Source organism: Lissotriton vulgaris, chromosome 4_1 (assembly GCF_964263255.1).
Source record: "Lissotriton vulgaris chromosome 4_1, aLisVul1.2, whole genome shotgun sequence".
NCBI lineage: Eukaryota > Metazoa > Chordata > Amphibia > Caudata > Salamandridae > Lissotriton > Lissotriton vulgaris.
In genome coordinates, this window is record NC_141691.1 from 995,484,642 (window position 1) to 995,496,998 (window position 12,357).

Sequence of the window (12,357 nt, forward strand, 5' to 3'; positions counted from 1 at the left end):
TACGAAAATTCCCCCAAAATAACCTCATATTGCACAAATTACAAAACTGGCATTTAACGCTATATTTTAGCATGAAATGCGTACTTGCATCCCTTTTAGACGTAAGGTCACATTTTGTGCTAAAAGACTGCAAAAAGCAAAAAAAGCCATGAACAATGGCCACTGGTCCTCTGCATTGTTTCTGTGCTCTGACGCTAAAATTGTTGTCTGGTATAATGTCATTTCAGGAATTTTGGAACTGGAAAATTATGCCTTTTGTGTTTGGTCCCACAAATGGTGACAGAATTGCCCTAAAGAAAACTATGGGGCAACAGAGTTTTTGCCATGCAGTGCCTTCAGAACTGATTTCATCACACTGTGTCGCATCAAACTAAGACGAGCAAGAAGATGTAAGCGTCACACAGGCTGCCTGAGTGAGACTCACTCTACTCGCGGATTCCTGGCTTTCCTTGGATACACAAGACGGAGATCTAGCTGCATCAAGGCCTTCCTAGCCCTCTGGTGGTGCTTTGAGTAGTTACAAGAGTCAGCCCTCATCAGATTAGCCTGGTCACTTTTAGTGGAGAAACCAAATGGATCATATGTGGAATAAAGACAATCAACAGACCAGACTCTTTTCAATAATACACTTTTTTTAAGATACAATAGGTGATTGATAATATATTGGTTTATTGCATTGTGTGTCTGGCAGGTTTAAAAATCTGACCATTCACGAAGAAGTAGAGCAGATTTTGGAATTTGTCAACAGTACATAAAACCGTTTTGTTTGTGTGTAGCAATTGCACCTCCATGATCCATGTGATATTCGTTTTTTTAAAGCTAGAAATCACAGTACGAGTGGCTTTGTGGCACACTCCTGCTTTCAAACCGTTCATTTTTTTGGGGGGGACACGGAGAATGGAGGAGTCTTTCGATTTAGCGGTTTGTTTCTAGTACACAGAAGCCAAATCTTATGAACTATGTTTGTGTGTAGCAATGCACCTCCATGATCCATGTGATATTCGTTTTTTTAAAGCTAGAAATCACAGTACGAGTGGCTTTGTGGCACACTCCTGCTTTCAAACTGTTCATTTTTTTGGGGGGGACACGGAGAATGGAGGAGTCTTTCGATTTAGCGGTTTGTTTCTAGTACACAGAAGCCAAATCTTATGAACTATTTTTCTTACATAATTTCCTAAGTGTATTTAGAGTGTAGCCGGTACCACTCCAGTCATTTAAAAAAAATATTTTTAATGCCTGGGCCTCCCTCCCACAGAAAATCGAGAAAAATACAAATGTTAGGAGGGTAACCTTAGCTTTGAATGTTCTGTGAATGAACTATGTTTTATCATGCAACTCTTTGAGGCCCTGATGTAGGTAAGTGGTATATTGTCAATGGAGATTGGCAAATATACCTGGGCATTAAAACACGTTTTAGTTTTGCATGTAGCAACTTTAACTGTTGGCGGCCATATTGCATCCCAGGGTGGAAGAACTGCATGCGTTCAAGGCAGCCATTTTAAACACTACACGGTGTAGCGTTTCTCTTTTTTTTGCTAGAAGTTTGCCATCTGGCACAGATGTGATAGCACACTGTGCCTGTGGGACACTAGCAGATTAAAATACATTTCTCTGCGCAGTTTTCTAGGCATGTGCAGCCCTCAGACATCGATATAAACAGATGTCGCTCATCAAGTACAGAAGTCTGGCTAGCTCGTTAGACGTATTTGCCAGGAGAAATACTCCAAGCATTCAATGTTGGTTGTTTGCCGAATGTCTTCTCAAATTCCCTGAACATAAACATAATGTAAAATACATGGAACTCAACTTTTTCATTGGCATTTATCATTAGAAGTTATCGCATCAGATTCCTCCACACAACTGCAGGAGCAGTGTCTTTTTGGAGCACAACAAGATTTAAAATAATTGGAGCGTGTTTTAACAGCAAAACATTTAATTTTGTTAGTGTGTTTTTAGAGTTCACAGTGTACTTTTCCACCACATATTATTTATTCTACAATCCTGGGGCCAGATGACACAAATCTTCACCAGAGCATGGCAATTTTTGTACCAGCATTTAACACGAAAGGCCAGTACAAAAATATACTTTACATACAGCGACTGGTGGAAAAATGCAGTTTTGCATTGGTTGGGTGGTCCAAATAGTTGAATTGGTTGATGCAAACGTAATTTTTAGATTTGTTTTTCAGTGAAAATGTCAATGAACATTTCCTTTTACTGGTGCAAGTGAAAGTAATGTTGTTGCTGGTCTGCACACAGGTAAGTTAACCCACCAGAAAGAGGTTTGCAAGTCACCTCAGGGATATATAGTGAGTCCACCAATGTTTTCTTCATCCGCTCGAAATGGAGAATCTACTAATGTTCTTCAAAAGAAAGTAGAACATTTTCTCTGGCCAAATCAAATAGACCTGATAATTTTATAACCATAACTTTTTAACATCTCACAAGTGGTGAATAATTTCTTACATGACTAGCATTAAACGTTGAGGTGCATTGTATCTCTGGCAGTGCAACACACCTGATATGTCTGCATTGCATATCTAGCATGCGCAACGCAGTACCATGGGATAGTCTCAATATTCAACAGTCAAGGAGCACAGCACTGAGCCGGACATTTATTGATGATGGTGGCAGGAAATGGACAAAAGACCTCAATCATGAATTTCAATGTGACATGCTCAGGAGCACCAAGACTTCTATCTCTAAAAGAGACATACACAACAATAGAGTGAGTGCCATCACAAGGCTGAAAGGACAGATTTCTTAGGGGGTACATTTTTGACCTGACAGCCAACTTATTGGAGCCTCTATTCAATAAGAAAGTGCTCCAACATGGATCATATACATATTACAACTTATGAAGGCCAGCTCTATTGAGAAGAGAAATCTTTGTGATTTTGAAATCCTATCCTTCTAAACCCTTTCAAACTGCTGACATTAAAATCAATCCAATGTTGGCTACCATCCCCACAAACAACTGGACATATCCAATTATAAAATTAAAACCTTTGAACGCCTCCAAAGGGTTTTGATAGTTTTAGTCAAGTTTTGTGAAGCACAACATTTTTTACGTTTTGCATGGCCCACTTTATATTGTTGCTAAATTTCATGACTTTGACCCATTGCTGCTTCTCAATTGATTTTACATAATTGTAGAGATCTTTAAAATTGTCTTCTCGGAGTTAGCTCCATTAATATTGCATCAATTTTAACGCCTTGCAAGTGAGGCGCATTGTTTCTAGGCTGTTCTACCTTTTTAGTATTTGTGTTGTCCTGGGATTTATTTTTAGACGGCCACAATCATCTCTTTCTTATTTTCATCTTGAGAGACCCATCTAATATGTGTTAATATACCAGCTAACACAGTTATGTTTTCCAGTGTGAAGAGAGTGATACAACAAAGAAGTATTCAATATTTGATGTTACATGAATTCAAAACTTGATTTGCCGCCTGCTGGATTTGGGACTCGACTAAAACTGACTAAAATACAAGGAGGGTTTGAGATTTTCGGAAGTTGAGGACACCGCACTACTGTGAGTATAAACAGCTGCTCAGACCTGGTTGCCCAATCATGGTCAAAATAAATCAAAAATCATAATTTGTGGGATCACCACCACGTTTAAAAGGTTTGCACCTTCCCACATCTGTCTACATCAGGTAATAATTTTTTTTTCAGACAATCCATTGTATTTACTAATCTTTGTCTGACTCCTGCCTCCTCCAGAATGTTCTTTATTCCCAAGCTTACTCCCTTTTCTTGTATCCTGTATTCCAAGTCCCAAATTCTCTCTTAGAAGATCAACGGTCCTAATTACTGAGTATGCACATCTAAAAAGTAGAAATTAATTTCCGTTTCCTTTAGGGAAAGAGTAGATAAATTGTGTTCGCTATTTACTTATATTTTCTTCTTTAATAATTAAACCTGCGGCTACCTCTTATGTCACGATTTTCCGAGCACAAGTTTGAAGAACTTAAGTCTAGAGCAAGTGATGAAATAGCTAAGTATCGCCACCAATGCCTCTAAATAGCTTCTGATATGGGGCATTGATCCTGCTGCTCTGTGAAGATGACTCACCAGCACAGAGTTCATTTTCTTCTCCGTATCAAATATCGCCCACTTATAGGTGAGTTCTAAGCAACAAAATTCTGGGTCGGTCGCACAAAGTCAACGAAAACGTGTAACATTGACAGTGTGTCTGCACAGATGAATAAGTTTGATTCAGACACACGGAGCTAAAATGGAACATCTTGGCATTCAATCCATATGATACAATCTAGTGTTCACATTGTGCTGCTGCATTTGGAAAAAGTGGTATAACAATGGCTATTTTGCCACAAATAAATCTGTACTCTGGAACTTTGCTAAATTTTTACTTTTCAGCGTAAGGTTTATAGACAATTACTCACATCAAAATACGCCAGGAGCAGAAGTTAGAATCTGTGGTACTAACTTCCTAAATTTGGCTCATCATTTTTACGGTAAGGCTAAAGACACAGCCAACTTCAGGTAAGTGCTTGACCTCACTACTGCAGATAGGTACTACAAATGAACACTAATTTCTTGGGAGCCACCACACAAGAATGTCTAAAAGTGACATCTGAACGTGAAAGACCACCTGGAATTATGGTCAATCAGCCAAAATTACAAGCCAAGCACTTGCCTCGAATGCCATGCAGGTACAGAATGCCCAAAAAAAAAAAAAAAAAACCAGAATGCCAAAAGACATCTGATTGTTCACCCCATCAATAACTCAATTTGCGGTAGGACTACTCAGTCAACTATCTGAATTATTACTGCTAGATTTTATTAGTGCAAGCTTAATTTCTTTTAATTATTATTCCTGCTACTGTGGGGACTATTAACATTTCAGTGTTGACAGATTATGATAATAATAACCATGGACAATTTCGTCGGTGGATCATATGTAGAGGACCACCTGTTTCGGTTCTTCATGGTATGGGTCAGCACAATTGACTTGCTTCATTGTTCTACATTAATTCTCACTATAAGCTGCTCTGCAATGGTTTTTGCATGAGATTTCCAGAAAGGGTATTAGTTTGCAATTGGTGTCACCAGGCATTCTGGGGCAGAGAGCCTAGTAAGGTTACTGCATTGGGAGTGCAGTGGAATTTTTTTTTTAGAAATCTCACTGCTGCAATCTTTATTTTCAAAAGGTTCTGTAACATGGAAACAGTAACTAAAGAATCAAATAGAAATACAAAGAAGAAGCAAAGCCTGGGAGCATTCCTTTTCAGGGAAATTCTGCTCTTAAAAAATAAATCTATCTGTATGTCTACTCCTGAAGATAGCTGGATGTATCCAAACATACAAAATAAACAGCATGTAGAGACTCAACAGATAAGCAAGTATCTGAGAGTATGGATCAAAGCTAGAATAAGCGTCAATTTTATGTGTAGACTCAGCTAAATAGGAATACTTATTACTAATATTATTATTTTGATTATTACCATTACTTTTGGTATTAATATTATGGTACATGAGCTCAATCTAGGTTTTGGCTGACAATGTACTTTGAAAGTGACCAGAGTTTAGGAAAGAAGAACGAAAGTGCTATAGTGAGGCGAGAGATCGCCCTTTTGAGGCCGCTGGTCCGCACATTACATTGGTGCTACGCATACACTAATGTCACCATCAGACAAGCCTTCAAGTGCTCTTGGATTGAGAAAACGATTTTTATGACTTTCTATTATCTGATCCTCCAATTACCATAAATTTAGCATTTCGAATTACATAAGCAAATGAATAACAGTAAACTGTCTGCTACCCTGAACTGATAATCATTCAAGAATGCTGCTACTGCTGCTGAGAATTCCTTTTGCCACCGCCATGGGTGCTGGTCCAATTTATCAAGTGGTAGAAAATTCTTCTTTACAATTCCATCTTATCTTCCTGGATAAAACGTGTTGTTGGATCACCAGTGAAGGCCATCTACTGTGGGCTAAGCACGAGTGAATGAAGGTAAGTCGGCCATTTTTCGCTCATTTGAGTCTTTTAGGTGCTGCTAATAAAGTGGTCTTCAAGTAATTGTCGTGCAGCACCAGCTTCACCACCTCAGTCTCATCAACGTTTTCCCATATTGACTTGCAGAACACAAAACACAGCTTTGTGCCCTCAGTGGCAGATGTCGGCAAGAATTGGGACAGTCAGGGAGATATGCGCACACAACCAGCAGCCGTACGACAAACAGGACAGATCCACATGCCGGGAAAACATGGCGGCCACCAAGAAGTATGTTACCCTCGATGGGCATCCTTGGCTGGCGACAGACAGTGGTTGTGATTATGGCAGTACCCATCAAATGTACATAAATACAATAATATTTTTTCTTTAAAAAAAGGCAGTTTAGAAGATGTACACGTTAAATAATGCAGAACTGAATAATTCCAGCACTTATGGTTCCTTTTCGGTTTTCTTTGAAGACATTGTCTTCCAGTACAACTGCTAGGGTCTATGGAACCTAACAAAAGAAAAACAAAAAAAATGCATTAATAGAAAGAATAGATACTCATGCTCACGGCATGAACACTTTCAAACATGCCCCATAAATATTGTTCACAACATAGCGTAAATGTGCTTTCAAGGCTAACAAACTTAAGAGCTCTTACTCAAAGGTTGAGTTCATCTTATGTCTATAAAGTTACACTTTATTGTAGCTATGTGTGAAACATACCCTTTCCATTAAGCATATCAAAGAAAGGAAAGGAGGGGTGGGAGAAGATGTGGCGTAACAGCCAAAGATGTCGACTTTGGTGCTGGAGAACCAGGTTCGAGTCGCTGGACGGGCTCAATGTCCTGTGATTCTGAGCAGATCACTTAAACCCTGTGCCTACAAAAATGAATGTCCTTGTGTAATGTAATAGGTTCTCATGTAAAGTGCTCCAATATCTGGCCTAACACCTAACAGAATTATAGACACAAAGGGACACATTTACAAGCCCCTATCACCACAAAAACGCAAATGTTTCCATTGTTTCTGTGACGATAGAGGCTTTGCCTTATTCACAAGGCGGCGTTATGCTAAATAATGTGGCTTATAGCCACCTTGTGAATAAGGCCCTCTTTGATGCTACACTTAGCCTGAAAGAGGTGGGCAATCGGTGTTGCGGTGGGTGTTCTGCGGCAACACCCACTGATTTTGACGCTGTCCCATATTTACAAGAGTGGCATACATATGGGGCCGCGTCAAAATTAAGGCCTGGGAAAACCTGGTCTTAACATGTCGAAACAAAGAGAAATGCTTTATTTCTCCTCTTTTTTGCTGTTTTAATGTGTGCTGCATTGTGCAGCACACATAGAAACAAAAAACACCATTGATTGCTTATGTGCATGAAGGTGTCCCTTCTTGCACATAAACAATCATTAAAAAATTGACGAGTTACAACTTCTATGTGTGCAGCAGTCTGCAGCACACATAGAAGTTACAAACGCCTTAACTGATTGTTCATGGGCAAGAAGGGACACCTTCCTGCGCATAAACAATCTTTCCCTGCAACGCAGACACCCTTGTACAATGGTGCAAGAGTGCCTGCATTGGAGCTAGGCAGCTGCAGTTAGCGCCAGCACTAAGGGAAAAGCAGGGGTGCACCGTATTCTTGTGAATATGGCGCAACCGTGCATTTGTAGACTGTCAGAGCGAGTTGTTAACCTTCTTGGCTTAACGCCTCACTCTGACACGTTCCTAGTAAATATGCTTCGTGGATATTTGTCAAGTTATTTTCTCAATTATTCGAAACCCATGTCAACACAATACAAATGCACAACTGTGGCAGCAGAATCCTATAGCCCCGAACTGGCAATGTGCTAGTCATTAATACTATTTGGTGCTCTAAGGCCCTTGGGACAAGTTCATGCTATATAAAACTGCATAAAATAAAGGAAGATGCACTCCTCTATCTTATCAACCTTACCTGATTACCCTTGTAATGTCATATGTTTTCTGTTAGAGAAACTTGGCATTCAAGAGGACCCGGAGTGTGTAGTAAACAAGGTAAACATTTAAACAGACCTTTGTTGTTAAGGCTCTCAATCATATCCATCAGTAGCTACTGTAATTCTCACCAACTAAATGTTCTTTAAATAATACTAGGTTTTAGCCAGAATGGGTCACTATTATTTTCTACTTTTGGACAATGTCTTTATTTCTCACCAGCCACAAGTATGTCCTCTTGTCTCTGCACAGCCTTTTCATGAATAAGATTACAAAACAAATATGGAGTGGAAGTAAAGGGCAGAGCATAGGCGGGAATGCAACTTCCATTTTGGGTATACAATAGTGTTAGACCCCCCCAAAGTGTTAAGTTACTATGAAATAAAATATCAGCTGTAAACAAAGGAGTTAAATGAATTACAGCAGCTACATGTCCTCTGGAGAATCCAGGCAGAATTTGTTGAAGGGGCTTTCGCCTCAAATTAATAGATCACATAATGTCTGGCAATTAATTTGTAACCGAACTGTAAGCAACCCAAGGTTTATCTAGCTATTTTTACTTTTATTTGTATTTACTTTAAAGGATTCAAACTAGTCAGAGGACGAGGGGTTCTGCTCATAGCACGTAGGTATACTGAAAATAAGGAGAATGTACTAGTAGACCAAGCGCAATAAGCAATAAGTACATAGGTGCACAGGCAACGCCAACCTAGCGGCCACTGCCAAAGCCTGGAAATCCCTCATAAGATTATACATTTAAAGCGCATCCAATCACATAACAACTTAAACCCAACACATACAAAAGTTTGTGTGAATCTATAATACATTCAACCATTCAATAGATTGTACATATTAATATTATATTGCTTGAGGTCTGTGAGCATGAAGTATAGGTGTAGAAAGGTTGTCCAGGTGGAAGGTCTAGAGCCTTGAAAAATACACGCAAGAGCAATAGCACCAGATACATGGCAGATAAGAACTAGGGGATCTAGGTGTGGTTGGCCGAGCATCAGTTGTGCGTGTAGTCAGGCATCACAGGACATGAATATGTTCAGTTTGGTCCTGAACAGGAGGAGTGATGAGGAAAGTCTTAGAGTGACAAGTATTTCTAGTGTTTAAGGAGGCACAAGTAGGATGTATCTATTCATGATCTTTCTTCATAGGTTCTCTAGATGGGTTTCAGGGAGAGGGAATTGGCATGTGTTGCTCACTGTCCTACTAAGATACCTTTCCAGTAAGGCAATCTGGCTTGCCTAAGTGTATGGCATTGCTGATGGTGCAGTAGGACTTCAACATAATGTGGACTGATGAGAGACAGTGCTGATATTATTGGATTCAATGGTGTGTTTTAATGTTGTAAGATTGATGTTAGGGGAGAGCAGCGTGGCAGACTGACTTCAAAGCTGTTCGGCTGGAGTCACTAAAACAAGTGAGCAGTGTTTCATTCCTTGGGGCTATGCATTTACCAGTCTATTTGGGAGATTACAGAGGCTGGCAGAGTGGAGTGAATGTTTGTGGAAAAGAGGAAAGGTTGTATCTTCTGGCAGTCACGGCTACTGCCTGGAAGCAGCAGGGGGGGCAGGGTCGGTGGGGGGTCAGGTCACAATCTATATATATATTTTTTAAACACTTACAGCCAGATTCATCAAACCAGAATCGGCTCGCAAAGGGCCAGATTCTGAGAATCTGGCCCTTTGCGAGCGATATTTTTGCATTTGGGGTGCATCATCCCAAATGCAAAAATCGCAAATGTAGAAATCGCTAAATTGCGATTAATTGCATTTAAGGAATCTCAATTTGAGACTCCTTAAATGCAATTCATGATCAATTTTAAAATTGCAAAATTGCAATTTGGGGCCGCTATTTACCGCGAAGTCTAACTACGTGGTAAATAGCAAAAACTTAGAAAAATGCACTTTTCTAAGTTGTATGTTACACACACACACACACACATGTCCTTGGGACATGTGTGTGCGCAATACCAGTGGACATTACCATTTCAGGGGTGCAACAGGGTGTCCTTTGGACAACCTGGCACCCTTGGAATTGCTTCCTTATTTGCGATTTGCTAATTGCTAATCGCAAATAAGGTATGACTCCCCATTATAGGAATGAATGGGAAAGCCATTCCTTATTTGCGATTAGCAATTAGCGAATCGCAAATGAGGAAGCTGTAGAAATCCCTAAAATTATTGCGATTTCTACATGCATCCCGTTTTGCGAGTCTCTAATAGCGCATCCTTAAAATTCGCTATTAAGGACTCGCAAAACAGGACTTTGATGAATCTGGGGGTTACCTCCCTGCCGGTTGGTTGGCCGCCGATGCCTTTCCTGCGTCCTCTTCCTTGCTTCGTGTGAGACACAGGAAGCAGGAAGCACCAGGGCTCCCCCAGCCAATCACAACGCTGAAATGCAGCATTGTGATTGGTCTGAGTGCCATGACATGTTCTCCATACAGGCTGTAATGCAGCCTGCATGGAGAAGGGGGAAAGTGCCATGACTGGTTTGGGCGGCCGAGGAGGGTTGCGCCACTCCACCCCTGCTCTTCAGTCCCACCCTGCCCCCTAAAGCAAGCTCCCACAGCAGGAGGACAAAGTAAAATGATAATACCATAAGTTATCATTTTATTTTTCCTTTCTTTTCCTGCTCCAAGGCAGTGGGGCGACGCTCCTCCGCCTTAGCAGAGGAGCTGCCACTAGAATGCTCGACTGGTACAAAGTTGAGAGCAACAACTGTATATAATTATTTTGGGTTACACCATGTGGGAAAATTCAATATTAAATCTCTTCATTTAATTTGAGGAAAACTGCCTACACCACTAACTGGACAAGGCTAAAGCAGAATGTCATATTATGGATCCCATATCTGATGAGGCCTTATGGTACAGTTCGCTGTCACTGGCGTACAGTGGGTTGAGATATCCTTTTTGGCCGGCAGTGACCCCGCACTTTATCTGTGTAGTAAGATTGGCTAGTTAACACTAATAATTTGAACTTAGGTGGAATGATGCATATTGTTGCAGGGGATTACCTGAGTCAAATATAATTAAAATCACACCAAGTGGGAGGAATAACATAGCACTTAAGGAAGGCAATGGAGCAGGAGCTCTACAATTAAATACATATGTGCAGGTATTTGGGTACTTAGGAGTCCCCAAAGAGGTGGTAATGAATATAGGACAACCAATCAGTGCACCTATCGAGTTTTATATAGGATTATAATGCTCTTTCTTAGTGCAATGTGAGCACATCCTTTATATGCTGTAAGAAGCTATAGCACAAATTTAAAAAAAGAAGGTATGAAGACCCACCTTGTTAAATGCCTACTGAGTTCATGAACTTCCATTTCTGTACTTTTAAACTCGTTCAGCTCTTTTCGAATGGCTGCCTGTGATATAAAAAAAATTACACATTTATGAAACTGCATAAACCAAACATCCAGGCTCATGCACCACTGAGCTTTTTTGCATCTGTAATCACATGGACAGCACAGAAAAATATTACATTAAAATTAATCTGCAGACACATATAGATAAAGTAGTATACCTGCTGAACCTGTATAATACTGTGTGCCTGAAAATGGGGGCGAGGCTGGAAGTAGTGGAATGTGAGCGTACCTTCTGTCTTTTAAGCCAGGCAAACATAGGTAAATTAGGAACTCAGTGTTGGTTCAGTTGACCTATACGCTGTGCCTACAAAGATGTACTAATTGCACATGAATAGAACTCTGAATTTCCTTTTTTTTTTTTTTCCCCTTTTCTTTTCTTCCTCTTTTTCCCCCTCTTTCCCCTCCATTCTTTTCTATCCGTTCTTTAAATAACCTAAACAGTGACAAATTGGGATTAACCCTCCAGACAGCTACCCTTTAGCAACCCAGCTACCTTAGCAGTTTATCAATCCCCTAAAAAAAAAAAAAAGGGGGGGGGGAGAAAAGCAGAAACCCCAGAGAGAAAATGGGAGAGGGAAAGGAAGGAGAGAGATCCCTGTAGAACTCTTGTAATGATCTGTCTCTAATTTTTATCTGATTTGATATTGACTAAGAAAGCTTCAGCCTCCTTAGTTTCATTGAAAAAATAAGTTCACCCATTTTTTATGACTTTGAGGCGTGCAGGTTCTTGCAAAAATACCTGGGCACCACAGGCTTTGAAGGGATCAATCAGTTTACGGAAGTGCCACCGTCTGTCCATAGTGTCCTTGCTTAAGTCCGAGCGGGTAAAGCGCGACAAACCCCCGACCAAGATTGGAGAGTTAGGACGTGCTCTCTGCCAGACTGCCTGACGCAAAAGGAAATTCCCAAAATATATTAAAAATGGACAAGGGAACTGAGCATCTTTGTTTCTCTGAAATAATGGCAGCCGGTGAGCGCGTTGTATTTGAGAGTCCCAATCCCAGTCGGCCAAGTCGGGGA

The 12,357-nt window shown here is 40.4% G+C and overlaps 1 protein-coding gene across 5 annotated transcripts in view; it reads right to left on the minus strand.

Moving 5' to 3' along the window:
- Positions 1–1,223: 1,223 nt before the first annotated feature.
- The window catches only part of PHACTR1 (phosphatase and actin regulator 1), a 1,119,307-nt gene continuing 1,108,173 nt past the window's right edge, over positions 1,224–12,357 (minus strand). For 4 of the 5 annotated variants that reach the window (XM_086965262.1, XM_086965265.1, XM_086965263.1 and 1 more), the window contains 2 exons: positions 11,261–11,337; positions 5,677–6,480 (listed from right to left, as the gene is read on the minus strand). In XM_086965262.1, coding sequence (XP_086821388.1) covers positions 6,465–6,480; positions 11,261–11,337 — 93 coding nt within the window. In that variant the 3' untranslated portion in view covers positions 5,677–6,464. Of the gene's footprint in view, positions 6,481–11,260; positions 11,338–12,357 lie in introns of all 5 variants that reach the window. The other variant, XM_086965260.1, reaches the window with a different exon arrangement.